The sequence below is a fragment of the Plecotus auritus genome, assembly GCF_963455305.1.
Source record: "Plecotus auritus genome assembly, chromosome: 6".
Lineage (NCBI taxonomy): Eukaryota > Metazoa > Chordata > Mammalia > Chiroptera > Vespertilionidae > Plecotus > Plecotus auritus.
In genome coordinates, this window is record NC_137773.1 from 25,678,935 (window position 1) to 25,698,615 (window position 19,681).

The following is a 19,681-nucleotide window of genomic DNA, read 5'->3' on the forward strand; positions in this document are numbered from 1 at the left end:
AAGCCAGGCTCACGGCTGGTGAGCACAGTGGCGGTGGCGGGAGCCTCCCACCTCCGTGCAGCGATAAGGACCCCTCAGGGGATGTTCGCTGAGGGGTCCCGACTGCGAGAGGGTACAGGTCGTGCTGAGGTCCCCCCTCTCCCAGTGCACGAATGTCGTACATCTGGCCTCTAGCATATATATACATATATATATTGATTTCAGAAAGTAAGGGACAGGGAGCGAGGGAGAGAAACATCAATGATGAGAGAGAATCAGCCAACTCCTGCACTCCTACTGGGGATCGAGTGTGCAATCCAGGCATGTGCCCTGACTGGGAATCAAACCGTGACCTCCTGGTTCATGGGTCAGGGCTCAACCACTGAGCCATGCCAGCCAGGCTGTTTTTTTTTTTTTTTTTTAAATATATTTTATTGATTTTTTACAGAGAGGAAGGAAGAGTGATAGATAGTCAGAAACATCGATGAGAGAGAAACATCGATCAGCTGCCTCCTGCACACCCCCCACTGGGGATGTGCCCGCAACCAAGGTACATGCCCCTGACCGGAATCGAACCTGGGACCCTTCAGTCCGCAGGCTGATGCTCCATCCACTGAGCCAAACCGGTTTTGGCCAGGCTGTTTTTTTAAACTTACACTACATCTTGAGCAGCATCTCCCTTCAGCTCTGTAAGACAGACATGCCACAGTTAGGCGTGTGCCTGTCTTTAAATAAGACGTCTGTCCCTTGGTGGCTGTGACCTCAGGTTCCAGAATGTCAAGGCAACGTTCTTCCGAAGAGCTGTTCCCCTTTGGACTGAACCTGCGTTTCGAACCAGCTTACTCTCAAGGGAAAGGATAGCCCAGTGACCAGTAACACCTGTCACTATGAATTGGTTTGGAAGTGACTTCTCCAGGTTTCCCGAGGATGTGTGCTTACTCAGTGTGCACTCTCCTCTGTCGCTTTCACTCGTGTCATCTGAAGATGAACATTTAATTTCCAACTGGAGGTAGGGGTTCGGCGCTTTCCCTCCTCCTCTTATCCTCCTCTCCCCAGCTTCTGCTCTTGGGTTTGACTGATCAAATCAGTCTCTTACAAGGAGCCAGGGGAAATGCTGGGCTTGGGAAGAAAGAGTTGCTATCATTTCCCATGTGTAGTTCAAACGGGGGCACCTGATTAGTTCCTTCTGGCCTCTGTTGGCTTTAGAAAAGAGAAGGGCTGGCTTGGGTGAAAGGGTGTCTCTTTATCCTCAGAACGTTGAAGCCTGACCAAGTGAAACTTTCTGATGACTGCCAGGAATTTCCACCCTTTGAAACCCAGTGGTAGTGGAACATTCTCTGGGACGATAGAGCTAAAAGTGTGCAGGAAGCTGCAATAGCTACTTCAGTTTGATCCCTGTGGCGGCCCCTGAATAATTATTCAATTCTTAAAGGAGCTACCGAGTGCCTTGTACACAGAAAGTGCTCAGTGAAGGGTAGCTATGCTCGTTCTTTCTCTTTTTAATTCTCACCTGAGGATGTGTTTTTACTGATTTGTTTACAAAGAGAGAAACATTCGTCGGTTGCCTCCCATACGCTCCCCGACTGGGGATTGAACCCGCAACCTAGGTATGGGCTGTGACCAGGCATTGAACCCATAACCTTCCGTGCACAGGATGATGCTCAAACCAACCCAGCCACCAGCCAGGGCTATGCTTGTTATGTTCGTTATGACACGTGAGTTATATATAATCTTGAACTGAAATGTTTTAGCCAGTGCTTGTTAACTCAAATGTCTTAATACAGATTCACTAAAGAATCCGGGTATAAAGGAAGGAATCTCAATACTGTATTTCTTGAGTTCAAAATTAGGTAAAACACCCCCTAAAAACCAACTTTTATTTTCACGAAGGAAAAGCTATCCTCTTGGTTATTTGATTTGGAACAGAGAGGGGACAGGCTGCCTCCCCGTAACAAAAGGTGCTGCTCACGTAATGCCGGGTGAGGTCGAGGCAGACACGTCTAGTCCAGGGCTGCGGGCTGTAGATGGTTTATTTCAGGGGAAGATGGAATCCAGGGGCTTGGAGCTAAGAAATCCCTCTTCTGAAAGTTGGAGGTAATTGGAAGCTCTCGGCATCCTGAGGGAAGTGCCACCACCCCGGCAGGGTGAGGGGTCGGAAGCTGCAGGCTGCTCTGCACGCCTCATCAGCTCACACCCGAGCGCCCTGCCTGCCCCGAGGCTCAAACACCGAAGGCCACCTCACTGGGAGCTGGATTTGAGGAGGACGCAAACGTAATGGAAGAGACGTGTGAATTCAATTCGATTCAATTTGACCCAATTCAACAAATACATGCACCCACCTGGTTCAAGGGAGCACGCTGGATTCTGGGGCCGCCGGAGAGGCAGTGTGTGCCCCGACCTTGGAGCTTACATGGAAACAGGACATAAGATAGTGTAAAGGTAGTTATTTTTCAGGGCCGGTTTGAAGTCCGCACACGTTTCCTAGCTTGGGCTGCCATAGTGTAATATCACAGGCTGGGTGGCTGGAAGAACGGAAGTTTGTTTTCTCACAGTTCTGGAGTCTGGGCGTGCAGGATGGGGGAGCCCGCAGGGGACTCTTTCTGGCTGCAGCCTTGTCCCTGTGTGCGTACATGGATGGCCTTTCCTGCTCTTCACAGCCAGCAATCATATCAGACCAGACCCCACCCCACGCCCCCATTTAACTTTCATTGCCTCCGAAAAGCCCTATTGACAAATATAGTCATGTTGGGGGTCAGCTTCGACATGAATTTGGGGGACACGATTCAGTCCATAGCAACAGGTGCTCACCCACATTATGACACATATTCAAATATATCCATACCATACGTTATAGCTCTATGTTGTTTTTTTGCTATATTGTAAGCATAATGATTTTTATAATTTTGCTTTTGAAATTATTTGGCTATGAGTCATTTATGATTGGCTGCTGCTTCTCAGCAGTCCTACATACTTGGAATTTTTTTTTTGTCCCAAGCTCTGTATTGTTGTTATTTTTTTCTTTTTATTAATTTCTTTATTGATTAAGGTATCACATATTTGTCCTCATCCTCCCATTCCCATCCCAGACCCCTCCCCACGCATGCCCCCAGGCCCCTGTTGTCCATGACCACTGGTTAGGCTTATATGCATGCATACAAGTCCTTTGGTTGATCTCTCTCCCCTTACCCCCACCCTCCCCTACCTTCCCTCTGAGGTTTGACAGTCTGATCGATGCTTCCCCGTCTCCGGGTCTGTTTTTGTTCATCACATTATGTTGTTCATTATTTCCCCTAGATGAGTGAGATCATGTGATACTGGAAATACACTTATAAGAACCGAAAATGAGACAAGCAATAATGGTTATGCTGAGTGGCAAATGAATCAGTCTGTAGTGAGTTTATTTCTGGGCCAACAGTTCTTTTGAGTCCCAATTTCAATGTCAAACAGTTCCTTATGTGTACATGTCAGCAATGATATTTCAGTTCTGGATGGTGGACAAATGGTGGTAATGCAGGTCCGACCCTCTCTGGTTTGGTCCTGGGCAACCTGCAGCGACGCACAGCTGCTGACTGCTAGTATGGCAAGGTGTCATCAGTGTCTTCCATCTCTGGACTGTTTCTCTTCGGTCTTCATGGCTGGAGCAGTCCTGTCAATTCCTCTCTGTTGCAGGAATCCACATGGTCTTGGAGGTGTTTTCTGAAAATATACAAACATATTCTCGACCAAAAATTAATAAAGGAATCTTTTCTATAAATTTGACTTGGGATCCTTTTTCATTTTTTTCCCAAATGATTTTCCTTTGGCTTGTTTTGACACCATGTGTGTTTTTCATGGGTGTCTTGCTGTTAGCATTACAAATGAAAGTTAATTTTCTAAATTAAAAATTTTCTAGATGTAATTTACTTACAAGATACTTTTCCTTACATGACATTCTTCTACTACCCCCCCCCCCTTTTTGATTTAAATATTAGGAGGCTTTTGGAAATTTTATAATGTAGTCTTGATAGCTTTTAAATTTTAATTTTTTGCACTAAAATATGACTGCTTTAGGTTCATTACATGTTACACAATTTTACTATGAGATGAACTACCAATAAAAATTTTAGTTAACAGTTTAAGAACAGCTTTTTGTCCAGTACCATTAATTTTTCTAGAATATTCACTTATTTCACTTAGCCAATTTAAATTAGTCTGAGAACTTGACTGCTATTTTACTGTCAAATTTAATACTCTAACAACAATCTTATTTTACCCTGTAAATATTAGTGGAAAGGATTATTTGCCTTCTTGAGTAGGCCCTGAGCATTCCTGGTGCTAGGCTGGATTTAGATATCAAAAACCCACTTCCCCACACCATGGGTACAATACAACTCAAACAAGTCTTGTTTCAGTGAGAGGGTAGCTGCTGTCTGTCGGCCAAGTCTCTGTCTGTTATCTGAGTCCCAATTTAAGCCGGGCATGGGAAGTGAAGCAGCCATGGGGGCAGGAGACCTCCCTCAGAAGGGGTGAGGGTTCAGGCCCCTGCAAAGTTGGGGGGGTTTGGGATTTTTTTAAATGAAAGAATTGTAAGTTGTTTCCAAATGCAATGAAATATTTGTGAATTCTGAATTTGACAATGAGTGAGAGTGACACAATGCCAGGTTTTTTTGTGTTAACTGATTTCTATTTTGCAGTTTTTCTGTTCTGGAGCCAGTACTTTTTTCCAGGTCTCACTTTTGTAGGCTCTTGAAAAGTTTGGTAGGCCACCTCAGCATCGCCTGTACTGCCTAATGGCTAGTGAAAGGGCCCTGCTTTTCACATCTAGACGGGCAGCTCCCAGCCCTGGCCTCCCAGTCACAGCACAGCCAGCTGTCTGCCCCCTGGTGCCTCACTGCCTACGTCACAAGCATCCTCTTCCCTTCCAGCCTGCCTCCTGTTCCAGGCAGTGGCATGCAGGGATCTGAGCTGAGGCCTCTTGCTTCTGAGTTTGTGAATTGACTGTTAGGAAGCACTGAGAAACCCTGAGGAAGCAGACTGGACGTTGAGTTTGAGGGACAGGACCTGGAATAAATAATGCATTAATAGCGGTGGGGCAAAAGGTCCGAGAAGGTATGAAGAAGGAGGAGGGAGGGCCATGGGGAGGTTGGTTGGGTTTGGCATCCTTGGGCCCGTGTCTCCTCTTTATGGCTCTGTCTTGGCATAATGGTCATTCTTCGGAGCTGTCTTTGTTTCCTAATTAATCGCCATCCTTGACTCGCCAGGAGCCACGTGCCAGCCCAGGCTGTGGTGAAGCAGCCCGTGCGGGGAGCCAGAGGCAGGACCGCGGTCACCACCGTTGTCCAGACAGGCGGGGACTGGAGCACCGGCCTCTTCAGTGTCTGCAGAGACAGGAGGATCTGTACGTTTTCCTCCTCATTTAAGTTCTCCTTTACATTTTTTTCACCCAGGACATCAGTGGGTAGAAAAGCAACATCAGGGGCAAGGGCAGAAATTAAATGGCTTAGAATAACTGGACTAATCCTCTAGTGACTCAAATGTACTTCTTGGCAGGAAAAACCTTGCCTTTCAGAGACGTGGATGCTTTCATAGGCTAAGTGGTGACTTAACGATTTTTTTTAAAGGGCAAAGCACACTGTTGGCAAAGACTCACGAAATGGGCTCCCTCATCTGTGGGAGTGTAAATTGGTACAACCTTTCCAGTGGATGGTTTAGTAATACATGTAAAAAGGACCTCAAGCGATGCATAGTTTTTGACCCAGTAATTACATTTTTCAGGCATTTAGTCTAAGGAAATAAATCACGTGCAGAGGTTTCGCAGCGGCATGAAATTTTGTAGCATTGGTTATTATAGCAACAATCTGGACAACTGAATGTTCAGTGAGGGCGTCACACGATGAGTTATTATACAGCCATGAGAAGTCATGATGTAGAATAACATCTAATGGGATGGAAAGATGTTTGGGATCTATTTTTAAGTTAAAGAAGCAGATTGCAAAACTATGCACCTTCGACACCATTTGCGGGGGGAAACACTTAAGAAAGATATCTGGAAGGATTCAAATACAAATGTTTACAGCCAGTGGCTCCAGATGGTAGGCCAGTGAATAATTTTTATTTTATTTTTGTTTCTCTCTCTCCAGTATTTCTATGAGGAATGGGCCGTACTCTTATAAGAGGAAACATTACAAAAGGAGCCCCCTTGATTAAAATCTTTGCAGACAATGGTTCACAAGGACCAACAACACTGTCCTCCACGGGGACTGAGGTTCAAAGCTCAGGGACTCTATTTTTACCTCAGGACATTCTGACCCTCCTCGGGTGTCTTCCAGGGCCTGATGCTCTTGCCCTAGGGAGCAATTCGACGACTGAATTTTTCTTGGAGCATGTGCATGTGTGTGTGTGTGTGTGTGTGTGTGTGTGTGTGCGTGTGCGCGTGCGCGCATGTGTGTTTGGGGCTTCCCTTTTGAAAGATGAGTTACAGTCTCTTAAGTCAAAATCCAAACAGACCCCGGATCTAATACTTTTGAAGAACATGCCTCTCCCCACTTTTTACATACAGGCTCTGGGAAGATCTGAATTTGTCCCAAAGTCCCCAGGATGGAACAGTCAGCGAGCATTGAGCGATTACATGATCCTAGTCCTTATTCAACCAAGAGCCTTGTGGAGGGGAAAGCTCTAACAGTTTTTTTGATGCCTTGAACATCCAGGCTGTGCCTTCACGGCCTGGGCCTCACGGAGAAGAGACTGCCCGGCACCAGACCCGACCCACCTGCTATTCCTGTCTCTGCCCATCTGACCCAGAGCTCAGCAGGCCTCTTCCTGCCTCTGCTGCCCACGTGGCCGTCTGACCAGGCAATTGTGGCCGTTCTCTGATTCTCTCAGGCTCTTCCTGTCATCATCCAGATTTCCTGCCTTTGCTTGTTACCTAGGACTGCGTACAGAGAAGGCAGGCAGTCCTGTGAGATGTGCAGACCTGGCCCCAGCCTGGGAAGTGGACCCTTTTCCTTCCATAGCTTGGAGTTGGGGGTTGCGGAGCCATTATTGCATTTCCTAGTAGGGCAAAGCCTGGAATATAATGTACTTATTGGGAGAACACGTTTGTATCAGATAGAGACCTTGCTTTGAATCTTAACTGCCTCTTACCGGTCATTTGACCTCAGACAAATTCTCTGGGTATTCATTTTGCCACCTCTAAGATGAAGATAAGATGTGTCCACCTCAAGTGTTGTCAGGACTAAAGCAGACAATGTATAGAACCCACTCTTCACAGTGGAACCTAAGGGGATCCGAGGTTTTTGGTTGAATGTTGCATTGGGTTGAATAGTAACCCCTCTAAATTCATGTCCACCTGAAACCTCTGAATGTGACCTCAGTTTGAAGCAGGGTTTTCCAATCTAGTCAAGTTAAAAAGAGGTTACACTGGGTTAGGGTGGGGGCCCTAACCCCATGGCTGGTGTTTTTATAAGAAGAGGGAAATTTGGACACAAACACACAGAAGAGAAGGTGATGTGGAGGCAGAAGCAGGAATGGAGTGATGCACCCAGAAGCCAAGGAATGCTGCAGACAACCAGTGGCCACAGAAACCTGCGGGGAGGCACGGAGCAGGCTCATCCCTCGGAGCTTCCAGACGACACCCCTGCCACACGCTGATGTCAGACCTCTTGCCTCCTAACTCTCCAGTGAGAGAATACTTTCTCTGGTTCCACGATGCCCCATCTGTGGCATTTTGTTCTGGCAGCCGTGGGAAACGAAGACTCAAGCAAATGCTGGGTTTCACTAGATGGCAATGGGATAGCTCACAGAATAAAAAATCAACTGAAAACACGGCTCAGAATGGATAGATGCATTGGCAGGGGCTAGCGGACAGTGTGGTGCATCCTTTCGCTTTCCTGTGTGAAACTCGATGTCAGCAGACGGAGCCAGTTTGTCTAGCTTAGGTCACGGGCTGCCACTTGCCAGGCCAGGGCACTTTGAGTGACAGTTCTATCAATATTGCCCACAATAGTAAGGGGTAATTTCCTATTTTTTTCTACTGGGGTGCTGTTACCAGGAAAATCCCAACAAATCCTATATAATAAAAGGGTAATATGCAAATTGACCCTAACGGCCACACGCCCCGTCCAGGGGACAGACGCTCAATGCAGGAGCTGCCCCCTGGTGGTCAGTGTGCTCCCACACGGCGAGTTCTGCTCAGCCACAAGCCGGGCTCACGGCTGTGAGCACAGCGCTAAGGACGCACCGAGGTCAGCAGGCGGGTGCTCTGTGCCCTTTGAAGATGTGGGTGCTGAAAGCTCAGATGTGGGAAAGAAGCCGAGTGAAATAATTGGCTGCTACATGGCATCGTGGGTAAACAGCAAGAAATCCGAGCCTCGGAATGCTTGTGATGTGGTCCCAGAGAAGGCTTATGTGGAAGGTGTAATCCCCATTGATTTGTAGTTCAACCCATATTGACCGAGTTCCTACCTGTGTACAGACATGTGATAGGTGTTACAGACTTAATCGTGAATGAGACTGAGACGGTTTCTTAGAGGAGGCAGACAATAAGCAGATAAATCAATAAACAAAACAATTGTGGTTGTGGTAAGGGCAATGAAGGGAATAAGCAGGGCGCTATGAGAGGAGATTACAGGGGTGAAGGACGGCTTCTCTGAGGACCTGACTTAAGCTGCGCCCTGAAAGATGGTAAAGGGTCAGCCCTCAGTCCTCCCTGTGGAGGGCATCTCGAGCCCCAGGCAGGAAGGAGTTTGGTGTCGATCAGGAGCCATCAGCTGCCCAAGGTGGGCAGAAGGAAGAGGGCCGGGATTCTCTCTGGTTTTCTAGAAGAGGAAGGAAGATGAAAAGGCCTCAGACTGGGATTCATGTCCCCAGACTGTATCTCGGGTAAACTGCCCACTCTCTGACAGCAGGGACCTCCGTTGTTTCGCTCACTGCTTGGATGCCTGGTAGGGCGCTCGGCCCCTGGGAGGTACGTGTCCTTCATGACATTTGGCCTGTGTGCCCACTCGCCTCTTGCTCTCTCACACGCCATTGAAAGAACATAGGCCTCGGAGGTAGAAAGAATGGGATCCGCTGGTTTGTCTCAGTCCCGTGCGCAGCGTGCAAGGCAGGGCCCGGCAGCCTCGGCTTTCTGAGCGTGTCCCGGGAGTGGGGCTTCTCCCCTTTGCACCCAGCTCAGTGCTTAAAGAAAGGCTTTTGAATAGGGTGCCATGTGGATGATGCAAACTTCCGAAGCACCTACCCCTTTGCTATGTGAAAAGCAGCTACTCCATTGTTGCCCTCTCTCTACCCAGTTCTCCTCTGAGCCCAGACAGAGTCTGTCTGCTTGTAAAGGTATGCAAACATTCAAAGGAAAACAGGTAAATTTTTTATTATAATAGTATCTTATAATCATCGTAAAAAAGAAAAATACAAACGACTATACGAGAAAGAAGCAGTATCCTGTACTCTCTGTGCCAGAGATCACCATGGCTACTGTTTTGGTATCTACCCTTCCAGATTTTTTTTGCTGTATGTGTGTGTATGCAAGTCACACACGCAGTAGAATTGTAAACACACTGTTCGGCACATTTGTTTTCACAATGCACCTCTAGGTGATCAGACCCTCTCAGCACCTCTGGAGTTAATCACTTAAATTGCTGCATAGATTCCATGGTATGAATGTAGCATAATTTACTCAAAAATTCCTACTGTGGACCTACCTGTGTTTTCCAGACATTTTGCTAAGCAAACCAATGCTCTGTGACTATCCTCATACTGCTGTCTTTTTGTGTGTGCATGCCTTACCTGTGGGCTAACTGTTGTAAACTGTACACTCACATGTGCCATTCTGAATCGTGCTGGATGCTGCCAAGTGGCTCTCCGCTTGGAAGGTGTGCTAATTTACACTCCCACCCACAATGCATGCGTGTGCCCCTTCCTACGGGAGTGACTCACTGTCAGGCGGTTCTTCCTTTGGTAACAATGGTCTGGCGTGTACCTCGCTGCAGTGTCCGCCCACCGCTCCTCCGTCGCTCTCTGGGCTCCACCCCCTGGTTTGTGTAGGCTTGTTATCTGGGCTCCCCGAGGAACTGAAGCGATGAGTAAGGAACCACGTCCCATGCATGGGGGTGGAGCCCATCTCAGAGGACAGGCCAGGAACATTGAGGCAGTGGGCGCTTACATAACCACCAGGCCTGTGAGTGGAAGAGAAGAGGCTGGGTTTCTGGCTCACATCCCTTGTGAGCCTAAGTATCTTCTCTCTTTAAACAAAGTGTACATGGCATTACGCTGCACATAGCATATTACGCAATTGTGTGTTTGTTTGTTTTTAACTAAAAATAGGTCCTAGAGATTTAACTCTGTTGGCACTTAATTGATCTTTCATTGCGTTCTTCATTATGGTATGATTTCTACCGCTGTGGGTTGGTTACACGTCCACCTAGTCATGTACATTTGAGTTGTTTTAACTTGTAATGCTGCAGCGGACATCCTTGTAGCTGCCTCTGTGACACGTGACAGCATCATTCCCGGGTCGTGCTGGTAAGTGGCATTGCTGGGTCCCAGAGGATTTAAAGTTTCCTGGGTTCAGCCAGGTCACCTTCCAGCGTGGCTGTGCCAGTCCCCACTTTCATCACTGCATGGAGCACCTGCAGGGTGTCCCAAAAATGTGTACACACTTTGAATAATTGTGTTTATAAAAATACATTTCGTTCTCAAAATGTAGTAGAATCTACAGACATTGTGTATACATTTTGGGGGGACACCCTGTATTTTTCCATGGTTCCCCACAACATTTGATATTAAAAAACTTAGAAACCTTTGCCATTCTTATGGGTAATAAATATTCCAGACCAATGCAAGGCTGAATTCAGTTTGTTCTCAGCCATGTGATGCCCACAGTATGTGATGTTGCGATTATCTTAAGACTTCTGAATGAATGAAATAGATGTTCCTCAAAGATAGGCTGCTCCTTGTCATCTCCCCACCAACACCCCAGTCCTCACGTTCCTGTGGACCTGCTACCTCACCCCTGTGTGTTGGAAGCCGCCCATTGCCTTCACTAGCAGAGAGGTGTGGACAAGGAACCCGGAAGGCTGGTCAGCCTCGAAGCTCTGAAAGGTCAGAGCCAACCACCCACTGTCTAGTTGAGACAATGGTAGCTGAAGCAACTTCCGCCTTTTATTTTAGCCATTCTAATGAGTGTGAAATGGTAGTGATCGCAGCCTTTTGATGCTCAGATACCATGTCACTAGTGCACATAGAACCTAGTTTTATGTAAATTCTTGCTGATTGGCTATTATTGGAATTGCCTGCCTAAAGGCTATGGGTGTATCCCATAGTCTTAATAAAAGGGATCGCTAGGCGGAGCAAAGTTGAGTCCTTCCCCTGGAGTTGGGCTCCCGCCTGGCCCCCGCCTGGCCCCCAATATTTCCAAATTAATATTTTCTAGTCTCTTTCATTTGCGTGTGGCCTCCTCCAGAGCCCAAACCCTGAACCCTGAACCACGTGGGACATGAAAGGGGTTCACTACACCTGTGAGACACTGAAGAAGTCCAGAGTCCTGGAGCATCCCTGGAAGGTTCTGGGAAAAAGCAGCATTCGTAGCTTTTTGCTTCTTGGTCACTGAATTTGGGAGTGGGACTTTGCACTCCTTGCTGTTGGGATGGGGTCGGGGTAGGGGAGGGAGGGACAGGTAGGCTGGGAAGGGCCTTTGACAGGAAGTTCTAGTGCACTAGTGACATGGTATCTGAGCATCAAAAGGCTGTGATCACTACCATTTCACACTCATTAGAATGGCTAAAATAAAAGACTGACAATAGCAAATGTTGGTGAGGAAGCAGAACAACGAATTCTCATACATTGTGTGTGGGAAGGTTAAATGGCACAAGTACTTGGGAGAACTCTTTGCATTTGTTAGTTTCTTGTAGAAGTTAAACATAAATCTACCCCATGATTCAAGCAATTCTACTTCCAGGAACCCACCCTAGTGGAATGCCCACATAAATATTTGTATATGTATGTTAATAGTACTTATTCATAATAGCAAAAATTGGAATAATTAGTGGGAGAATGGATAAATAACTTGTAGAATATTTATACGTTGGAATACTTTATAATAATAAAAGCACAATATGCTAATTAGACTGGACATCCTTCTGGATGTCCCTCCTTCTGGACAAAGCCACAACAGGGGAGGGGGTGAGGTGGTGGATGAGAAGGGCTGCAGCAGAGGCGGCAGAGGCTGGGGCCAAGGCCCTTGCATGAATTTCGTGCATCAGGCCTCTGGTTCAGCAATAAAAAGAATAAACTACAGATTCACATAACAACACAGATGAATCTCAAGAAACAAGATGTTGAACAAAAGAAGTCAATTATAAAAGTATACACCATTCCACTTATATGAAGTCCAAGAAGAGGTGAAAGTTATCTATGGGGCCGAAACCGGTTTGGCTCAATGGATAGAGCGTCGGCCTGCGGACTGAAGGGTCCTGGGTTCGATTCCGGTCAAGGGCATGTACCTTGGTTGCAGGCACATCCCCAGTGGGAGGTGTGCAGGAGGCAGCTGATCGATGTTTCTCTCTCATTGATGTTTCTAGCTCTCTGTCCCTCTCCCTTCCTCTCTGTGGAAAATCAATAAAATATATTTAAAAAAAAAAAAGAAAGTTATCTATGGGAAGAGAAATCAGAATAGTGATTGCCTCTGGAGTTGGGGGTGCTGGGAGATGGGATCGTCTGGGAAGAGGCATGAAGGAACTCCAGGGTGAGGGCACGTTCTACACGTTCGGTTACTTGGTTGAATATGATTGTTAAACTCATCTAACTGAACGTTTATGATCTGTGCCCTTTCTTGTATATAAGTTATGCCTCAATAACATATTTGTTGAAAACACTTTAAAGGTTATGTTTAGCTTTCTGTTTCATAGTCCTAATTATTTGTATTCATCAAGGTTGTCATCTTTCCCGATGTGAGATGACATCACATCTTAACTGTATCTCAGCGATTCTTAACCTGAGTCCTGTTGGTAGTTTTCAATGGATCCTGAACCCCGTGGAATTGAATGCACAATTGTGCATGTCGGTGTGCACATATTTTTCTTTTCTCTTGAGGAGCAAGTTCATATTCTCAAAAGGGTCTGTGACCCAAACCTATTTAAGACAGAACCTCTGTGTTAGGTGGTTCATGCAGAATGTGTAGGAAACAGCATCAGTCGTTAAAGATGAATGAATAAATGACAAAACTGTTCCCAGTTGACGTTCAAAGAACCACGCTTCTATTAGTTTACTGATTAAAACTGGCAGATGTCAGTGGCCCCACTAAACTAGTAACCTTCTGACCTGAGAAATAGAATGAAGTCTTGATAAGGAGCCGGCAGGATCAATGGACCCGTGACAAGCTTCCACCCCCATTTATAGACAACAATGCCTGCTATTCAAAAGCATCATACACTGTGTCTATTTTAAATATTGAAATCAGGTAGATAAACTTAATAGAGGTGACAGTTGTGATTCAACTGGAAAACATTATTCAATGCTTTCTCTTGACAGGGAAAAACAATTACCGTAGTGACCGCTAACAGAGCTGTATCGGGTTCAGCTTTGTCAGTGTTTAACAAAAGGAGACAGTTTTGACAGGCCTCAGTTATGGCAATTTTCATACACCGAGTTTTGAGAATTGGCTATTCCTCCTGATTGCAGGGAGAAGGTGCAGCATTAAACTGATGGCACAGGGTAGTAAATGCTCTCCGAGGTGGAAACTTTCTCTGATCACATCTGAGCACCTGGCCTTTCTTTTGTGTGGTTATTGACAGGTTTCTGTGGTCTGTTTTGTCCCATGTGTCTTGAGTGTGACATCGCCAGGCATTATGGAGAGTGTTTTTGTTGGCCGTTATTACCTGGGTCCACCTTTGCACTGAGAGTTGGCACCAGAGAAAGACATAAAATATGGGTAAGTATGTTTGAATGTATGTGCGAACCTGGGTCTGTGTGGGAACCTGGATGCCTTTCCAACCTGTGCAGGGTATGTCCAAGGGGGACTTACTCTAATGCAGATTACTGATCAGTGGGCCAGTCCTGTTCCCCTCATTGCATCAGGAGAAGACTGTGGGTAGAATTGCATCAGATTTGGAAGATAGATTAGGGCTGGTCTGACTTAAAATGTAGTCTATGTGGCATATGCAGAATTCACTTCCAGTGCAGCTGAGACTGAGTTACAGTGCGGGAGTGAGGACAGACAGCATACACATTAAGGTGTGGATAGTTAAAAAAAGAGTGTCTCTTTATATATTCATATGAAATGGTCTCTAAGAGATATTTTTAAGTGAAAAAGAGAGCACAGCATAGCAGTTTGCAACTATTTACATATAATACTATATATGTATATACCGTGTAGACAGAATTCATTTGGGAGTGTAGGTAACAAACTCCAACACTGCTTGCCCTAGGCAAGTAATTGAGTGTCTGGGGATACCTGTAGAAGGGGATTTACTTTTTACTTCCTACCCCTTCTTACTGTGGGAAGTTTGGACCATGTGGACTTATTACCCATCTCAAAGAAATAAATAAAATAATTATAAATGTTAAGTCCTAAGAGGAAGAAAAAAGATGCTGGCAGAGAAAGCAGTGGTTTCAAATATGAAGCCTGTATCAAAGCCCAAAGAGAAGGTGTTTAAATTGCAAGGACTGATTAGCAGTGAGCGGCTTGGGACTTGGGTAAGCCAGTGGAGCTGTGTCCCTGTGTGCTGACTTGGGGGCTTCGGTGGATCTTGGAAGCTGTGCATGGGATGGGCCACCAGGTAGGATTGTAGAGGCCCTGGGTGATGACTGAGCCTGTGTGGTTGCACCAGGTAGTACTATACAGCCTTGGGTGATGACTGAGCCTGTGTGGTTGCACCAGGTAGTGCTGTAGAGGCCCTGGGTGATGACTGAGCCTGTGTGGTTACACCAGGTAGTGCTGTAAGGTCCCTGGGTGATGACTGAGCCTGTGTGGTTACACCAGGTAGTACTTTACAGGCCCTGGGTGATGACTGAGCCTGTGTGGTTGCATCAGGTAGTGCTGTAGAGGCCCTGGGTGATGACTGAGCCTGTGTGGTTACACCAGGTAGTGCTGTAAGGTCCCTGGGTGATGACTGAGCCTGTGTGGTTACACCAGGTAGTGCTGTAGAGGCCCTGGGTGATGACTGAGCCTGTGTGGTTACACCAGGTAGTGCTGTAGAGGCCCTGGGTGATGACTGAGCCTGTGTGGTTACACCAGGTAGTGCTGTAGAGGCCCTGGGTGATGACTGAGCCTGTGTGGTTGCACCAGGTAGTGCTGTAGAGGCCCTGGGTGATGACTGAGCCTGTGTGGTTACACCAGGTAGTGCTGTAGAGGCCCTGGGTGATGACTGAGCCTGTGTGGTTGCACCAGGTAGTGCTGTAGAGGCCCTGGGTGATGACTGAGCCTGTGTGGTTGCACCAGGTAGTGCTGTAAGGTCCCTGGGTGATGACTGAGTCTGTGTTGTTGCACCAGGTAGTGCTGTAGAGGCCCTGGGTGATGACTGAGCCTGTGTGGTTGCACCAGGTAGTGCTGTAGAGGCCCTGGGTGATGACTGAGCCTGTGTGGTTGCACCAGGTAGTACTACACAGGCCCTGGGTGATGACTGAGCCTGTGTGGTTGCACCAGGTAGTGCTGTAAGTTCCCTGGGTGATGACTGAGCCTGTGTGGTTACACCAGGTAGTGCTGTAGAGGCCCTGGGTGATGACTGAGCCTGTGTGGTTACACCAGGTAGTACTGTAGAGGCCCTGGGTGATGACTGAGCCTGTGTGGTTACACCAGGTAGTACTGTAGAGGCCCTGGGTGATGACTGAGCCTGTGTGGTTACACCAGGTAGTGCTGTAAGGTCTCTGGGTGATGACTGAGCCTGTGTGGTTACACCAGGTAGTACTATAGAGGCCCTGGGTGATGACTGAGCCTGTGTGGTTACACCAGGTAGTGCTGTAAGGTCCCTGGGTGATGACTGAGCCTGTGTGGTTACACCAGGTAGTACTGTAGAGGCCCTGGGTGATGACTGAGCCTGTGTGGTTGCACCAGGTAGTGCTGTAGAGGCCCTGGGTGATGACTGAGCCTGTGTGGTTGCACCAGGTAGTACTATAGAGGCCCTGGGTGATGACTGAGCCTGTGTGGTTACACCAGGTAGTACTATAGAGGCCCTGGGTGATGACTGAGCCTGTGTGGTTGCACCAGGTAGTACTATAGAGGCCCTGGGTGATGACTGAGCCTGTGTGGTTGCACCAGGTAGTGCTGTAAGGTCCCTGGGTGATGACTGAGCCTGTGTGGTTGCACCAGGACAGACACCAGGTCTCCCCGCAGGGCACACTGTGTGAGGACTGGCTGGCCGTGCACTGCTGTTGGCCTTTGTCCATCTGTCAGCTGGCCCGGGAGCTCAAGATGAGGACCTCCCATCTCTATGAAATCTCAGCGGCCCCTTCAATGAAGGACACCTTTGTTTGACAAAGAAAGCAAGAAACTCCTCCTCACTCCCCCTTGCCCTCCTCTCAAAACCCTCTTAGTAGAGAGATCATTCTTCTTGTTAAGTTTTCACGGACATAGATGAAAATAAACGATTCCCCCTCCTCTGCTGTTTTTACTGCTGCTGCTCCTTTCCACATCCCCCCAGTGAAGACTGTTTGTCTGGACTTGCTGTGCCTGGAGTTTTGGAAGGCTGCATTTTTCACCATCTTCCTACTGCCCTCCTTCCCGAGGATGTCTGGGAAGCGGGGAGAATTGCTATACGGCTTTCTTATGCCAAAGCACCAGTGCTGGGGCAGGAGGTGGTTAATTTTTGTTAGCACCTGGGCTGGGCACACAATGTCACGGAAATACAGAAGCATTATCCTGACTCCTTTAGTCCCACTGCATTGCGGGGAAGCCTCAGGTTGTTGCCCATACTGAACACCTCCCTGGAACTGGCAGATCTTCAGCCCCAGGTGCACCCCTGGTTAGGCAACTGTTCTGGGTTGAGTTGAATTGTGTGTCTTCCCCTCCCTTCCCCAAAGATAAATTGACGTCAACTCCTGGTATCTGTGAATGGGACCTTATTTGGAAATAGGTAGGGTCTAGTTCTAGTAGATATAGTTAAGATGAGGTCATTAGGGTGGGCCCTAATCCAATATGATGCTGTCCTTACAAGAGGAGAAGAGAGACTTAGAGACAGAGGGAATGCAGCGAGGACCATGGGGCAGAGACTAGGCAGGGGTGGGCAAACTTTTTGACTCGAGGGCCACAATGGGTTCTTAAACTGGACCGGATGGCCAGAACAAAAGCATGGATGGAGTGTTTGTGTGAACTAATATAAATTCAAAGTAAAGGAGCGGAGGGGAGAGCAAGAGAACCCTCCGCTCTTTCGGCTCTGCGGGCCAGATAGAACAGCCGAACGGACCGGATCCGGCCCGCGGGCCATAGTTTGCCCACGGCTGGACTAGAGTGATGCAGTCATAGCCAAGCTCTGCCTGGGGCTACCAGAAGCTGGAAGAGGCGGGGCTTGGGGGGGAACTCGCCCTGCCAACATCTTGACTTTGGATTTCTAGCCCCAGACCCGGAAGAGAGTGTCTGCATTGTGGTACCCGTTGCAGCAGCCCAGGAAGCTAATGCGCCCGCCCTCTACCGTGAATATAGTGCTCTTGCTCTTGTTAGGCGGCTGCACAGAACCGTGCTGGGGAGCCTGGCTTCGGAGGCCTGAACTGGCTGCTTCCTATCCTAAGTGTGTCACTGGAGGCAAATTTGCTCATCTCTTTGTGCCTCAGTTTCCTCATCTGTAAAGTGATGGTTCTAACCTCAGAGGCTGGGAGGGTCCTAAGAGTTAAGACTCAGCCCAGAGCCTGGCAAGCAAGGACTCAAGGCGCGAGCTGTTCGGCTGCTCCCGTGTATTCCTGGCACATTCGACTGCTTTTTCCTCTCCAGCGGCAATATGAAGTTTTAATTAAAGTTTAAATTAAAATGGAGCCAATTAAAGAAAGGATATTAAGTAAATAATAATATAATACAGGATGTATTATAGAATTGTACACTTGAAACCTATATAATTTTATGACCCCGTGTCACCGCCATAAATTTAATTAAAAACTTTTTTTAAAGTAAAAAAAAAAAAAAAAAAAAAAGGGATGGCTGGTGGCTATGGCAAATATTGTGGTGGTAAAACACGAATGCTGTTGAGTGCTTGCCAAGCACTGTTGGAAGCACTCTACTTGTCTTCAGACATTTATTCCCTAACGTCCCTCAGGTAGGTGCCATTATATCTTCATTCTGCAGAAGAGGAACCTGAACCACAGGGAGGGTAGGCGACGTGCCCAAGGCCACACAACTGCTCAGTGATTGGCAGCTGGGCTCTGGAGGTGGTGCTCCTCACCTTTGCAAAGCGAGCAGAGGCTTCTGGCCAGGAGGCCTGCGTGGGCCCCTGTGGGCTTGCTCTACGGAGGTGACAGCCTGGTTAGAGGACGTGCCTGTCACTCACCCCTGCTCCCCGCCATCCCCCCGAAAGGAAGCACTTCCCCTCCCACCGAGTGATTCCTCTCCTCCCAGCCCTCCCTCTTGGGTGTGCAGAGGCTGCCAGGAACCACAGCCCTTTGGGAAAAGGAAATGCTCCGTGCTGGCGTTTAATATATGACGAAGCTCTCCCCTCTCCAAGCCAGCTCCTGAAAAAACCGGCCTGAGGGACAGCTCTGTTAAGTGAAAATAAACCTGTTTTATTGTTTCCTACGAAAGCACATACCGGCTTCACAAGCGTACAGCTGGGACCAACATGCGTTTTTTGGGCAAAGGAGACGTAGGCAATCTCTCCACTCGCTCGGGACCGCGCCCTCCCGCGTGGAGAGCAGATGGCATTTCATGCGGTTTCGGGCCCACTCCTCTCGGCTGATGTGGGAGGTGTGAGGGGAGCCCCCCACTCCCCCCGGCCGGCTTTCCTTCTTCAGATCGGCCCGGGTGGTAGAGGCAAACCTCACACTTCCTGAGAGCCACAAACCCAAACAACAGACACCCTGGGCTCTAGAAGCATCGAGTCGGTCCCCAAGTCACAGAGCACAGGGACAGTTCTTTAAAACCTGCTGCCGGGGCGGAGGCCTGGAGCCCCCGGGGGGTTAGGCCGACCTCTGGTTTCCTCCAGGACACGCCAAGTCCAGGGGGAAAAGGACTTAAAGCATGTGACTCCTTCCCGGGAGAAAAGATGCGAACACCAGATACTGAAGTGCGAGACGAGGCTGATGTTAAACTTCCCATTTCTCAGACTTACAGCAAGCTGTCCGCGGTCCGACTCGGGGAGTTACCCAACAGGGAAGGCATGTTCTGTGGGTCTTTCTTCTCACCAGAAAGTTCTGTGTGGTTTTCCAAGAGGCGAAGCATGGAACGGGTCCCTGAGGACTCCATGTGGGTAAACCACGCGGCAGACAGGGCACAGTCATCCCGCAGTCGGCACATTACAGAACCAGAAACAAGCAAACCAGCCCGCCCAAGCTCTTGGCTGCCCAGCGGCACGTGCAGGAGCTAAGCTGCCGGCCTGGGACTCTGTTTGGGACAAAGAGATGACAAGTGGGAGTCCTTACGTGGCCACTACCCTACACAATGATTTTATATGTTTATATATTTTATTTATCTAAGGCTTATTTATACGATAATCACTAGCATATTATATACTCTTTTTATAAACATTATTTGCACACGTATTTCCTCACAAAGGTTCTCTTTTGGTCTATTAAAAACACTGTACTTAAAAAA

The 19,681-nt window shown here is 47.8% G+C and overlaps 1 protein-coding gene across 1 annotated transcript; it reads left to right on the forward strand.

The window, feature by feature from the left end:
- Positions 1–866: 866 nt before the first annotated feature.
- On the forward strand, positions 867–16,423 carry PLAC8L1 (PLAC8 like 1; the record flags this gene model as incomplete). The annotated part of the gene is made up of 4 exons (XM_080673982.1): positions 867–988; positions 5,220–5,356; positions 13,746–13,882; positions 16,283–16,423. The coding sequence occupies 4 exons, from the start codon at positions 867–869 to the stop codon at positions 16,421–16,423; spliced, it is 537 nt and encodes a 178-aa protein (XP_080530108.1).
- Positions 16,424–19,681: the final 3,258 nt, after the last annotated feature.